This window comes from Theropithecus gelada, chromosome 3 (genome assembly GCF_003255815.1).
Source record: "Theropithecus gelada isolate Dixy chromosome 3, Tgel_1.0, whole genome shotgun sequence".
NCBI classification, from domain to species: domain Eukaryota; kingdom Metazoa; phylum Chordata; class Mammalia; order Primates; family Cercopithecidae; genus Theropithecus; species Theropithecus gelada.
Window position 1 is genome coordinate 161,993,380 of NC_037670.1, and position 15,630 is coordinate 162,009,009.

General features: G+C 38.7%; 1 protein-coding gene across 4 annotated transcripts in view; it reads right to left on the minus strand.

The window, feature by feature from the left end:
* DGKI (diacylglycerol kinase iota) overlaps positions 1-15,630 on the minus strand; it is a 467,910-nt gene that overhangs the window by 88,247 nt on the left and 364,033 nt on the right. For 2 of the 4 annotated variants that reach the window (XM_025379313.1, XM_025379316.1), the window contains exons 22-24: positions 14,738-14,791; positions 8,572-8,651; positions 6,321-6,365 (exon numbers count right to left, since the gene is read on the minus strand). In XM_025379313.1, coding sequence (XP_025235098.1) covers positions 6,321-6,365; positions 8,572-8,651; positions 14,738-14,791 — 179 coding nt within the window. The remainder of the gene's footprint in view (positions 1-6,320; positions 6,366-8,571; positions 8,652-14,737; positions 14,792-15,630) is intronic. The other 2 variants (XM_025379314.1, XM_025379315.1) reach the window with 1 other exon arrangement.

Here is a 15,630-nt window from a genome sequence, read left to right on the forward strand (position 1 = left end):
TGACATTCCTCATGTGTATATATTTCTGAAAGCCAACTGGCACAAATTATATAAAATTGATGAGAAAATCATCTGAACCACTATTTGGCATGCATATGCCAAAGTTACCCTTAATTTACATGCAATTGCTCATAGCTGATGCACACATAATTTAATGAAGGCACAGCAGCCCCATCACACACTCGAGTAAGTTTTCCAATTAAGCAATGTTCACCTAGTGTTGAACTATGCCTTCAATGTGAATGAAATTCTTTTTCTTTCATAAAATTGCAAAAGGACATAAACAGAAACAAAAGTTCTATGGCTTGGGAATCCCTGCCTCATTTAATAATGGTCAATGAATAATCACCTTACTTTAAACTTTCTCTTGTTACCCATTCAAACTTCTCATCTGTCTGTCACAGCATCTCCCACACATCAGCCATCTATCCATTTCTTAACATAATGTTGCATACAAATATGTATGTATATCTCTAACTAAAGCCCCAAATAGACTTGCTATTGTTTATTTTAATATCTCAAAACCCCTTCACCTCGAACCTACTTTACCACCCATGACTCCTACAGTGGAGGAATACAGAAATGGCATGGCCATTCTTCAACCCAGATTTGGAAGATGAAGAAATAGTGACAGTTGGGTAGAAGATAGAAATAAGCAATATTCTAACATTTTCAAGAGTCCCTTTGTGTGAGAAAGTTCTCCATTAGCAATAATGACAACTCCAGTACTGCCTTCACTCCTCACGGACAACAGACCTGACCCTAGGCAAGTCTTATTTAATTCCTCATTTGACCCATTGCTGACAGCTTTAATCTAGTCCAAAGGAATAGCATTCTCCAAAGTTTCTAGCTGGTCCCATCCTTCTCTCTCAGGCAAGATAAATCAATTCCCAGGAAGACTCTCTAAACCTTGTTCCACTCTATGTATTGAAGGACTCTTCTGGACGCCAGAAAACAAATGGAGGAGGAAGAGATTTCAGAGCAAGGAGAGAGATGAATAAGGACAGCCAGAATAAAGAGAAAGGGGATGAATGAAATATTTATAGGAAAATGCTGTTTGCCCAGAACTAGACACAACTTTCATGGAATACAATACAGACCAGTACTCCAGAAAAGCAGGCATGTAGGAACAAAGGAGATCATAGGAGGAACAAGCAATGTAGACTCCGATCTGACCAAGAGGGTTTTTTGTTTTGTTTTGTTTTTTTTGTTTTTTTTATGAAAGTGAAAGACGTCTATGGCTTTTCAATAATGTTATCTCTATTTTTAAACATTCCAACCATTCTGGTACTATTTTTAAGTGAATTAATTCTTACAGAAGGTAATCACCTGGCTGAATCTATTTTTGCACCTACGGGTGAATCCTATGGTATTCACTAAAATCTCAAGTTATAATTCCTACCATTTAATGCCCCATAAAGCATCACCCTGGGAAATGGGGAAACCTGGGGTGTCTACAAAAAACCCTCTAATTGCTCCTAGTTCTCTCTTTATTCTACTGTACTACATCTATAAATGCCTCCTTCTGTTCTCCATCCCTACTTTTTTTTTTTTTTTTTTTTTTTTTTGCTCCTCCTCTTTCTTTCTCCTTTCCCTTTCCTCGTCTAGGTCTTATACCTATCTGGGGTTGTCATTTATGTACTGAAAACTGCCAGAGTAACTCAGGGTTCTTCAAGCTCTACACTATTGACATTTGGGGCTGGATAATTCTTCGTGGTAGAAGGCTTATCTGTGCATTATAAGATGTTTAATAGCATCCATGGCCTTTATCAAATAGATTTCAAAGTCTTCAGACATTGCCAAATGTCCCCCACAGGGAGCAAAATCTTCCCAGCTGGAAATCACTAGAATGGCACATCTGCCTCTATTCCTTAGTACCTTTGTGATTTGGCGTTAAGAAGGGGTATCATGATTTCAAGGGAGGAAGCAGAGAAGGAATTATCTCAAAGTAGGTGGCCTCAGAAAGCATCCTTATCAAATAAGCAGGCAGAGTCCAATTCTTATGTTAATTCTTGTTCATTTGGCAACATCAAGAATATCCTAAATCTGCAAGTGCAATGCATTTTGCTTGTAAAACGTACTAGTTACAGGTAACATCAATGCTATTAGGATGGAGGGGCCTTTGTATTTTGACCTCAGAGATGGTGTTGGCAAGAATTTTCAACAGGCTATAAATATCTAACACATTCTTGTATAACCCATAATGCCTTGTTAGGTTAATAAGAAGTGTCATTTTTGAGCCTCAGTGCTTTGTTGGCAATTCACTATGAATTTGGAAAAGGAAGAAACCAAAGCAATGAAATGCTTAAGTGGCGAGAAACTGCCATATGGCTCACTAATAAGGTGTCTTGGGCACATGTACACCTTTCTAAATGCTGCTTTTCTCCTGAGTTTTTTCTGGTCTTAGAAAACAGTAAGCTAAAATCTTAGCTGCAAATTAGTGAGCTGACAGGAATTTCTCAAGTTTTCAGAAATACTGGTATTAATTTATTCTCTTCACAGTTAATTCTCCAAGCATATTTAATGCCATCTCATAGACAAGAAGCTTCATTAAAAGACATTTAAGACATTTCGTTGTTCATGTTTCTTACAGCTTTTTCACCTATAACACTCCTTATTCCCACCAGAACAAACTAGGGAATTCTGATATAATCAGTTTCTGCACTAAGAAATGAAAGATTTAGTATTAAATTTCCTGCCAGTCACTTTCTACATAAAAATTAATAGCACCTATATCCCATGTGTTTTATAATATGCACACCTAGAAAAAATATAAAAATCAATCCATATCTTTTCAGCCTGTCAATGGCATTTGACACTGTCCATTACTCCTTCCTCTCTGAAATACATTTCACTCTTGGCTTTCGTGATATCACCTTCTCCTTGATTTACAGCATCCTTGCTGTTCATCTCAGTTTCCATGATTCTTCTTGACCAATGGCTCTCTTGAATCTGCACTCTTCTCGACTCATGAATAAATACAGATAGAACACTGGGCCCTCATCTCTAACTGAACTCCTCCCTAAGTGATCTCCTCCAGCCTTGTAGTTTTAAGCACCATCCATCCATTTGCTGATGATTCCAAAATTTCTATCTCTGGGCCTGAATTTTTTAATGAAGTTTAATATTCATATACCCAACTGCCTACTCACCAACCCTCTTGGATCTAATAGGCATGTCAAAACTAATATAGCTAACACAGAACTCTATTTCCTATGCCTCCAACTCATTCCTCCTTTGATAATCTTAGCCAAACATGAAAGTTTATCTCTCCCAGCTTCATGCTTCAACCAGCTGTCCTCGCCCTGCTCAGGAAATTCCTCATTAGCTTCTCCCTGTGCTCTGGCCAGGTTAATTCTAACAGTCTCTTTTTCTTTTCTGTTTAATGAGCAAATTCTGGGCTTCTTGGATCTTTTTTGTTCCAACCATTCCTTCATGCTCAAAGGCCCCTGCTTTTTATCACTCTGCTCACTCCTTCATTGTCCTAAGGAAGGATATGGGAAAAGGTGACACTCTTGACACTCATCCCTGACCACTGCATTTGTTATCCTGGATGTTCAGTGCACAAAACCTTTTGATGTGACATTTGTAATGCAGCAGTTTTGACACCAAGATTTGACTTGACGGAAGTAAACAAAATAAGGCAGGAATATTTTGACATAGTCAGAAAAATATCATTAATCCTTCTGAGTGTTATCACCAAAAAATACATGTAATAAATAACTCAGTCGGCCAGGCGTGGTGGCTCATGCCTGTAATCCCAGAAATTTGGGAGGTCGAGGTGGGCAGATCACAAGTTTCGTAGACCACGAGGTCAGGAGATCAAGACAATCCTGGCTAACATGGTGAAACCCCATCTCTACTAAAAATACAAAAATTAGCCGGGCATCGTGGTGGGCGCCTATAGTCCCAGTTACTCGGGAGGCTGAGACAGGAGACTGGCGTGAACCCAGGAGGCGGAGCTTGCAGTGAGCCGAGTTTGCACCACTGCACACCAGTCTGGGCAACAGAGCGAGACTCTGTCTCAAAAATAAATAAATAAATAACTCAGTCATATTGTAGTGTCTTATCCATCCATTGATCTCCATGAATAGTTGCAGATAGGGAATAAAAAAATGTGGTACAAAATGCCCACAGTTTAAACTCTCACACCAAAGTGACTACACTGTATAAGCCAGGAATAATAAGTAAATGTAGTCTCATAAACCTAGCCAGGATAAATCTAACATATTTTGATAAAGTTGTAAAGGTTCAAAATGTCTAAGAGGAGAAAGTATAAACTCTGAAAAAAAAAAACATATCCTCATAGTATTATAACTACTACTGCCAATTGTTAAGAGATCAGCTCTTACCTTTAAAAGCACTATGCTTTTTTTATTTCAATTTTTACTTTAAGTTATTGGGTACATGTGCAGGATTTGCAGGTTTGTTACATAGGTAAACATGTGCCATGGTGGTTTGCTGCACCTATCAACCCATACCCTAGGTATTAAGCCCAGCATGTATGAGCTATTATTCCTAATGCTCTCCTTCTTCCCACCCCCACAATAGGCCCCAGTGTGTGCTGTTCCCCTCTCTGTGTCCATGTGTTCTCATTGTTTAACTACCACTTATAAGTGAGAAGATGTGGTGTTTGGTTGTCTGTTCTTGTATAAGTTTGCTGAGGATAATGGCTTCCAGCTCCATCCATGTCAGTGCAAAGGACATTATCTCATTCCTTTTTATGGCTGCATAGTATTCCATGGTATATATGTACAACATTTTCTTTATCTAGTCTATCGTTCATGGGCATTTGTGTTGATTCCATGTCTTTGTTATTGTGAAAGCACTATACTTTTTAAAATCAAATTTATACCTAGACAGTGGCTCTGGGTAAATATGCAAATAGTCACTCTGATGAAAGCTGTGCTCTATCTAAAAAATTAGGTGGAAATTTGTCTTCTAGTGGTTGGTAAAAACAGTCTAGAAGAAGTTCATTTTGTTTTTGTTTTTTTTTTTTCTTAATGTAAACATATCCTAAGTGACTTCTCTTCCTTTCAAGGCCAGACAGAGGGAAGAAAGAACTCTGGAAGTGTGGGATATGATGTTTGAGAAATAAACATACAAGTAAGAACACAAAGGCCATTCCTGCCATTAAGCCTGAAGATAAGCTGCTTCAGCCAAGGGCAGAGTATGATTGGTAGGGGAAGAAAGCTACCTAGAAGGCTACAAGGTACAGGTTTTTCTTCAAATTGTTGTGTTTTCTATTTATGCTAAAGGATGTTAAATTGGAAATTTCAGGCATAGGAAAATAGACACAAAAATCCAAAGTGAAGTGCTAAACCAGGATTTACACATTTATAAATTTAGGCAGAGTTACATTCCTCCCCACATGGAAGTATAAAGGGTTTGAAGAGATTTATTTGGAGAGAATTGTTGGCATGCTGTGATTCCCACATAGCTTTCCTCTTAACAGGGCAGGGTAAGGAGACTCTCAGATAAAAGGGCTTTAATGAGACCAGTTGAAGAGCTTTGTTTGGGCTCCGTGCAGTCTGGAGTAATACTGTGTGCTAGGATCTACATCATGTCTGAGAAATCGAATGGGTAAGAAGATGGCTGAAGAGATCTCTGCATCACAAGCGGGATGAGGAAGTTGGAAAGAAACTGCACCCCCAAAGTCTGCTGGGACAAAGAATAAGAGTGCTCTCCTATGGACTTTATATGGGCCATAGAGAGACGCAGACTGAGTTTATTAGATTGTCCAAAAGACCAGGATGAACCACTCAGATTACATTTTAAAACTGTTGCTTGACGGTTGTAGGAAGCAGGGAATTCTCTTTTTCTGGAGGTGACGGAAAAAACATAGTCCTAGTGGCTAAAGGCAGTCATCTTGGACCACAAGGTCATCTAAGCCAGAAGTAAAATTGACAGGAAGAGGAGAACAACACAGAAGGACCAGCAGGAAAGTGGACTGTGAGCCATGACCAAATGGGATGAGAAATCCACTTTGATCTGGACTTTTTGCTTATGTGAACCAAGAGACCCTTTCCCTGCTAAGCTAGTTTCAGCTGAGTTTTCTGGTATTTGTTACCGAAAGCACTCAATGTTATAACCTTTTCTAACTGATCTAGGAGAAAATCCACAGTCCAAATTTGTGCTAGATTAGGGTGGTCGAAAATCAGGAAAACACAAAAGAATCAGAATACCATTTTCACTAGGTTTTTAGAATGAACTCTATCCCTTGGGAAGACGTGAACTCTAAATCAAAATGAGACATTAATTGAAAGATGGACTTCATTTGGCCGGAAGGTAAGAAACAAGGAGAGTCAATTATTTGTTACCTGGTAATGAACTCTCTGGGAGCCAGAAGAAACTGACTGTAGGTCCTAATGAGAAAACGGAAAAAAAAATCCATACCTTAAAATTAGTTTGAAGAAGCTGCCCCACAACTCGATCTCGACTGAACTCCCAATTTACTATTCTTATGCTCATCTGGAAAGTATCCAACACACCCAAATTCATAAAGGTTAAATAAAGAAGGTAATGCCAGAAATCATAAAAGCAAACCAAGTTGGACTGAGAGAAGGTCATTAAGCTATTGAAACCTGTAAGTCCTACATAGTGTTTACAGGTAAGTGATATATTATTATTTCAATCTCCTATAGAGGAGACCAGAAGTAAAAGATAGGCAATTTTGTTCTAGTAAATGGGGATTATATTTAATTTGCATGTGAACTTTAGGCTTGTGAAGAAGGCTTTGGAAATCCCCTTAAACAATTAGGAAGCTTTTCTTTACCTTAGACCAGATACATACTGTCATGGTAACTGTTTATACTGATAAGTCGCTTAGCAAATAGGGGTTTTCATAGACTACAAAGAGAAAAATCACCAACCACCTCCACATTATCACGAAGTGCAAATTAACAGGGTTGAAATTAATGAGGTTTTACTGGCAGATTGTGAAAGCCTGACTCCTTTCATAAAGTTTTATAACGAACTTGTCACCATTGTCATGCCTCCTAGGCTTCCTTGCTAATGAGTGTCATGATTCTATTTATAGATGTCAGCAATCCTGGGTACCTTTGTCCTTACACCTATTTCCCACAGCGTTTCATCAAAGTACTTTCCATTAGTTTTAAAAACTTTTCCTCTTTATATGTTGAGTTGCCTCTTTTTTAAAAATCCTACTTTTAGTTGAATATTGGTACAATAAACATGCTATTCAGTTAGTTAAGTTGGATTTTAACAAAGTCAATTCATCAATCGTGTATTAATACTATTCTACTGTGAAGTCTTGTTAACAAAGCTCTACAAGTGTTAATTTAAAAAAAAAAAGGTAAAAAGGTTTGGCGCCAATTATGATTCATTTTTTTCATTACAGGTTTCTGGAGTGAGATTCCACAGCAAAATACAAACATTATTTTGGGAAATGAGATACTAGGAGTTCGGGAACATATTAATAGAATTGGACCTGAGTCACTAAAAATTCATATATTTTAACTTGTTTAAGTGGCTACCCTCAGTCAAAATAGCTTAACGAAGCCATAAGTATAAAATTCGTTGACCATCTTTCTCTCATCCATATCAGTATTCAAGATTTGTCATCTATTTCTCAAAATCAGTAATTTCTCACATCACTATGTGCCTCCCACCTGAACTTATTTCCACCAAGAGAAACAGAATCAAATATTCAGGGATAAGAGGTTACAATTCAGAGTGATTTTAAACAGTATGTATTGACTTTATTTACAATCTTTACCTTTGTATAACATGTTGACCGGGACAGAGTTGCTTATCAAGGGGTATCAGCTGGGTACCACCCAACAGCTGTAAAAATACAAATGTCTAGGCCACACCAAGAAAAGTGGCTCTAATATACATCTTTCATCAAAAAACAATGATAAAGAAATCGTCATTTATGCTTTTTGCAATTTGTGGAATGGAGACAGTTAAAACTCCCCCTCAAATTTTTGCAGAAACAACCAACAACAATTGTAAGGATGAGTTTGGGTCTCCTGGCTTTGCTGGTGCAGTTCACATTTGGGAGTGCCATATATTGGGGTGACTTCCTTTCTGTTTCTCTAAAGCAAGACCAGATTAAGAAAAAAAATAATAGATTATTCTTTATGTTCTGACAAATTACTATGAAATGTAGAGGATTTTTGCTTCCTACAGAAGTTTTATTTATTTTTTTGTTTACAAAATCTAGCTGTCTCTGACATAAGCGTCAGACACAAAACATTACATATCACTGTTTTCTTTCATAATTTAACAGTCCCTGTTGAAATTCTGAACATCTCAAATATACAGGTATGTGTCTGGTAAGATGACAAGTTCCAAGCTATAGTTACAAACACACCAGGGCAACAGCACCCTGTAGTTAAACCAGTCAATGCTTTCCCATTTCAACTATCTGAGGAGTGAACAACAGAGACAGTGGGAGAGGGTGACATACAGCGTATGCTTGAAGGACAAAGCCACCACATTTCCATTTCCTCTCCAAATGCATCATTTCAGAAGCAAATACGTATGGCTGGTAATTGTTTACAAAAATGGAAAGTTGAGAATAAGTAATGGGCTAAATAAACTCACCTCCTGTAGGCGGTCTATGTACATACGGCAAGTCTCCAAATCACAGTCTCCACGCACAACTAGAATACCCAGAGGTATCGCTAAGGGTGAAGGAAGAAGAAAAATCTAAAATAACATATTTGATTTTTCTATATCAGCATAAATGTGTTTTTCATGGTTAAAAAACAATCTCATAAATATTATGGGTTTAGATAATGTCCATAAAAAGAAAGAAGTACTTTCTCCTTATACCTTTTTTATTATTTCAGTCTCTTCTTGTTTGCAGTTGTCACACACTTCCCTAGCATGATCCATGTTGCCCCTTGCCAACTGTCCTTCATCTCATTGTATTTCAGTGACCCTGAGATGAAGTGAATTGTCACGGTAACGATGGACTGGCAGAACAGGGAGGCTGCTCATGGCCAGTTGATAATTATACTTGCATTTTTTATGCTTATGCATAAATTTATGCTTGCATTTGTAATAGACAACATGAGGACGTAGTGCCAGAGACGAATTAAAAATTGAGGATTCTGAACACTTAATCCTTTCCTTCCTGAATGCAGAGAACTTCATCTTTTTGTCTGTCTACAACAGCTTCCTATTTATGAGACTTGAGCTACTCAAGGCACTGTTGCTACCTGGTGGCCAACACTAGAATTAAAGGCATAAAATGTTAGAAAGAAAAGAACAAAAAACAACTTCTAGAAGAGGCAAATCCAACTAATGTTAAGGATGGCCAATGTAAGTGTAGTAACAGCAGGCTCTCAGAAAACAATAAGACATGACTAAGTTACGCACCTTATAAAATATGCTACTTAGGTAGTGTCAAACACACACAGTGGCTTTAGTGTATAGAACCTACTTCAGATATAATCACAAGAGTCCTGAAATACTGAAAAACAGTCTTCTTTCCAAAACTTAAAAAAAAAAGTATCTACAAATTTCTTATTTTAAAAGTACAATTACACTATTAAATCCATGATTTAACATAAAACTTTCAAAATTTTGAATTAACCAACTGGAAAGTAGCAAGCAAATGATAAGGCAGTGGTGTTCTCTAATAATTTTTTACAATCATTCACTCATTGAGTGTATTTTTAAAGCCATCATCAATAAATGTGTCTGAAAATACAAAGTACTAGACCCTTAAAAATTCATAATACACAGAAGAAGATACATTTAAAATGCATAAAAAACCTTGAAGAATCTCCAAGTAGTAGAGAAGGCATATATATAAACAAAAAAATAATAAGTATAACACAGACCAAATTAAATGTATGAACTTAGTCATTTGAAAACTATAGGAAAGAGGGGCTAATTCTTGCCTAGGCGGAGGGGTAGATTTTAGGCTCTCTGAAGAACATGAAGCCTCATTTGATGTTTTAGCTGGAGGAGCAAAGGTGGTCTAGAGAAAAAGAAATAGTGTTTGTATCTCAATGTTACCTCCTAGATTGGTTTCTGCTAGGGAGACCTAATCAAACCCACTACCCCATTCCTTTATGTTTCTAAAGTCCTGCATACATAAATCTTTAAGGCATCCAAGATTTTGTGGAACTATGGAAGCCTGTGAGTGAGTGTGGATTGTTTACCTTCACTTCCCCAATGCCTAGTAAAGCAATGGCAGATATTCAATAAATGAGTATAAAAAGGAGGAGGAAGATGGGCTTAATGACTGTTTGTATGCAAAAGAGAAAGTCTATCTTTCAGGTGCAAGTCACCTTTCCAGGGTAGACAAGAAGCAAAGTAAGCAAGAGGCAGTCAGTAGAGGATAAGGAGCACTTTTGTAAGCATCATATCTTTGGGGAAGTAATAATCATTCTAAAAGAATATTTATCCTTCTTTTAAAAGATAAACAGCAGCATCAAAAAGTTTTCAGCATGGCAATCATGCCTCTTTGTAGGAAAAGGAAGGGAAATTCAATAAGGACATCTCTTAAAAATAGTGATTCATCATCTTCAGCTAGACTTACTATAAAGACTGAAATAAGTTAATCCACCAAGATAAGAGCAGAATAGAATTTCTAATATTTGAAGAATGATGAGGAAAAGTTGGAATTTTGACCTAGCGAATAAATCTGTAAATGGAATATAGCTATAATTAACATGAGCATCCACATTGGAATCTTGCTTAATGATATTTCCTCTTAATATCAAATGTGCAAAAGTAGAAAATAGATTTTAATCAATGTTTATCCATTTACTTAAGTTAGGAGATATATTTTATAGATATGCAGGAATCCTGTCAACACCTCTGGTTTCCTTCCATTAGCAGTGTTTGGAGTTAGTCTGGTCCAAGTATAAATTCAATGTATTTGGTAGCAGACATTTTAAACTACAATTAGAGATTGTATATTCAAGATATGGAATCAAGAGGAATAGCTAACAAGAAGTTTTCAAAGACGTGTCATTCATCTCTAATATGGGTATAAAATCTACAACTTCGCCTGTTCTTCGAGGAGCAAAGTAAGAGTAACTGCTTTTGATTGAGCAATACTTAGCTGTTAATTGTGAGGCAAAAAGAAAGAAAAAAAGGACATTCTCTACCGCAATTTTATAGCATGATTACCAACAACTGTCAAATTTATTCCAAGAAGGTAGCAATATGCAGTAGAAAGGATTTGCCATCATCCACTGCTGGGTTCAAATCCCAGTACTGCTTTGGTCTTGCAAATTACTCAAGTTAACTACTTAGTCAATTCTTCTGAGCCTTGGTTTAAAGACTATGGTGTTTAGAAAAGATGTCATATAGGATTTTGTGAAGATTCAATACAACACTATATTCAAAAACAAATTATCAAAACATCAATTTTTATTCTCCCTTACTCTTTTCACTATCTTTTGAGCATCTTTAGCCAGAAAATAGACATACCCAATCATCTTTCTTTTAATTTAGCATAGTACTACAAGCATTAGCTAGCAGTAGTTTAATGAGTTATATTCCAGTTTTCTTAAAACTAACTTCCACTCTTTCTGCCACGTAAAAAAACAACTAGAGTAGAAAAATATTGTAACCTGACACTTCCATTTGGGCCTTTACATGGCGAAAAGAAAGCAGAAACTTTTCAAAAATTACCACCTTCCTTCTACACTATTGTTAACCAATGGCCAAGCTTCCTTGACATTTCCTCTATTTTACTTAGGAGTAGTGAGAGCACTTATCACCTGAGCTCTAGTGTCACTATCCCTGAGCTCAACAATTCATCTTATTTTGGTAGCAGAGACTTTGTTAAGGTCCAGTAAGCATGAGTCAATACTTAACCTTCATAATGGAACTTTTATTACAGGGATTAAATGGATTTCACAAGTTCTAAGTGAAAAGAACAAGCTGGGTTCTAGAATAAGATGGCAGATTTAACACTACATATTAATCTCTCACCAGAAATACTACTAACCTACAGTAAATAGATGTTTTAAAGAAATGAACAAAAATAAGGAGAAAACAACAGATGAAGTAGATGAAAAATTGGTAACTGACTCAGAGCCCTTAGAGAGTCAAATCCTAAACCACTGGTGGGGATAGACATGAACCAAAACAGTTTGTACTGCAAAACCCTCAAAAGGCTTGCAAACTGGCAGTACCATGTGCCTCAGGAGCTGAGGTTAAAGGAGGTGGTTAAGATAGAAGCAACGGATGTTAGATCACCAGATATCCACCACCCATTGTGGGCAGGTGCAGTTACCTTACAGAAAATGAAGATTAATTGATTATCTGAAGACTGCAGTGATCCCCAGCTTTCTTCCCACACTGAATTCCCTAAAAGCTGGCAGCCAGAACCTTACTTTCTTAGAAAAACATTGAAAACTCATCTCAGTGGAATCTGACAAAACCATGAGGAAATACATTAACATGAGAACAGGCCCACTCCCAACATTTATAAGGCTCAAGTCAAGAACATAAAGACCTGCATTCCATATTTCAATATATTTATAAGTTTAATGTGAATTCCCAAAACTGTTAAGTGAAATATGTTCTATCTTCCTATCCTGATAAATATTCCTTTGTAGTTACCTAAATGAGATGCTGAAACTCATAATTCTTGTACTCCAAGGAGTATTAGAACAAAACATAGTTCTTGTGGTCCACAGTCAGACCTCCTTCTCTTTCCACTCCGTGGATATGTTCAAAACACGAAAGTCCTTGTGCGTATGTATACAGACATTACAGACCATATCCTCAAGCTTTCTCCAAAGCCCATGCAAACTGCTGCCCCAAAGGAAGGGCCTTCCTTAGTCCTATGCCCGCCCACTCCACATGACTCCTGGGAGACTAGACCAGAAGAGGCCTATGGAGATCCTAGAAGCAGGTCTGGAGCTGTTGGGGCAGGAATTCTAAGAATCCAAAGCATAGTCTAGAAAAGGATAGAGAAATCCTTAGACAAGCCCTTTTCCTTTGCACTTTAGACACATCATCCCATGAAGCAGGGCAAAGCCAGAAATGGTACATATCCGGGACATCTAAAGCTGAAGCACCTCTCCTATAGGTCTAAAGACAGCACTGATTCATCATTCCCAAGAAACAGTTCACCCAGTTCCCTCACATTGAAGCTTGAAGTCAATAAGCTTTATGCATGAGCTCAGAACTTCCAGGCAGCTTTTATATTTCCCACTTTTAATAACGAAGTGAAAGGCAAAAGTGATCAGAAAATTGAGAAATCTTTCTAATGCAGAAGCCAAAGATCAAAATACACAGGATTCTCCAGGCAAGATAGCTGAATAGACACAGCCAGAAGGAACATCTGCCATTGAGGGACCAGGACATCAGGAAGACTTTAAGCAGATCTTCAGAAGGAAAGCATTGAGAATGGCTAGAGGGAGGACACAGATGTTGGGCTTAAGCGGGAGAAAGCTGGCAGCCCTGCATGGGGCTACCATACATCAGTTCCTGGCCCTCAGTTGCCCCTGGGGTAGTGGTGAGTTGAGCAGGCAAGGAATGACCTACTCTCACCATGGACTTATAGAATCCTGGCAGCAGGAGACCACATGACCCCCACAGAAACGTAAGCTGGAAAGAACAGTTACTTAGAGAGGTGGTAGGGGCAGGGCTCCAGCTGGCTGGAGCCCAAAGGGTTTGGGGCAGCAATGTCTGCAGTGAAGCATGACCAGGGATGCCCATCCCCCAAGGCGTCCCATGCTCCCCTAGGAAACTTTAGCCTTAGGGGAGCTGTCAGACCTGAAGAGATCTGGGCCAGTCTGACCTGAGTGACCCCTGTGTGCTGGCCTCTCCTGCTTGCAGTGCAGCCGCAAATGCTCAACTGGGGTGTCTCCCAGGGACATGCATAATAGCTCCTGTGCTGGCAGACTGTGCCTGACAATCAAATAGCTCCAGCACAGTGGCCCCTGCCAAGGCATGTCAGCCCACCTGCACCCTCCCACCACTGCAGCATCCTCTGTACCACTTTGCTGGCATGTACTCATCCAAGGCCACCCCCATATCATTTTGCCAGTGTGTATGTGCCAGAAGACCTTGCCTACCCTTCCCTGCCAGTACGTATCTACAACCCACTGTGCCACTGCTGCCAGCATGAGCACAACCTGCTCCCATTCACCCAGCTGTACCACCACTGTTAGCACAAGTACACAAATGAAGATCAGCAGCCCCACTCTCTGCCTTATGCTGCCATTGCCTCCAGTGTGAATGCACACATGGAGACCACCAGCCCCACACCTGCCAGTGCCCCACCGCACCCACTATTACTGCCACATACAAATGCCTGTATGGAGGCTGGAAACCCCTGGCCCACCAGTGCCCCACTCCAGCTGATGAGCATGCACCTCATCACACCGCTGCTATTTCTGGCGTGTACAAATGAGCACAGATTTCATTTCCACCACCCAGTGAAGCTCTTTGGCTGTCACCGCCCATCAGGGCAACAGGTTCCTAACCCTGAGGAGCCAGAGAAGAAAGCAGGGGGCCCAAAATGAGCCCCCCAGAGTTAAAGCACACAGCTCAGGAGTGTTGAACTGAGCACTGGCCCCCTAAAATATTCCAGAAATGAAGCCAGTTGACCAAACCCACCTTATACCATAATCAAACACCCAACAACACCAAAGAAAATAAAGCAAACAAAACCCAAAAATATCTAAAAGATAGCAACTTCAAAGACTGAAGGAAAATCAGCCCCCAAAGATGAAAAAGAACCAGCGCAAGAACTCTGGCAACTCCAAAAGCTAGAGAGTCTTCTTACCTCCAAATGACTGCACTAGTTCCCCAGCAATGGTTCTTAACCAGGCTGAAATAGCTGAAATGACAGAAATAGAATCAGAATATGGACAGGAATGAAGATCATCGAGATTCTGAAGAATGTTAAAACCCAATCCAAAAATTCTAAAGAATACAATAAAATGATACAGCAGATGAAAGATGAAATGACCATTTTAAGAAATAACTAAACTGAGATGCTAGAGCTGAAAAACTCAAGAATTTCAGAATACAACTGCAAGTTATTAACAGCAGAACTGACCAGCTGAAGCAAGAATCTCAGAGCATGAAGACCAGTCCTCCAAAATAACTCAGACAAGTATGAAGAAAAAATAACGAAGAAGAATGAACAGAATGTCTGAGAAATATGGGATTATTTAAAGAGACCAAGTCTATGACTTATCAGCATTCCTCAAAGAGAAAAAGAGAAAGCAAGCAACTTGGAAAATACATTTCAGGATACCATCCATGAAAATTTCCCCAACCTTGGTAGAGAGGACAACATTCAAGTTCAGGAGATGAAGAGAAACCCTGTGAAATATTACACAAGAAGATCATCACCAAGACACACAGTCGTCAGATTCTCCAAGGAAGAAAAGAAAGAAAGAAAGTTTAAGGAAGCTAGAAAGAAGGGGCAGGTCACCTACATCACCCATCGGGCTAACAGCTAACCTTAGAGCAGAAACCCTATAAGAGAGAAGAGATCAGGGGCCTATATTCAGCATTCTTAAAGAAAAGAATTTCAAACCAAGAATTTTATATGTAGCCAAACTACACTTCAAAGCAAAGGAAAAATAAGATCCTTTTCAGACAAGCAAATACTAAGAGAATTCATTACCACCAGACCTGCCTTATAAGAGGTCCTGAAGAGAGTACTAA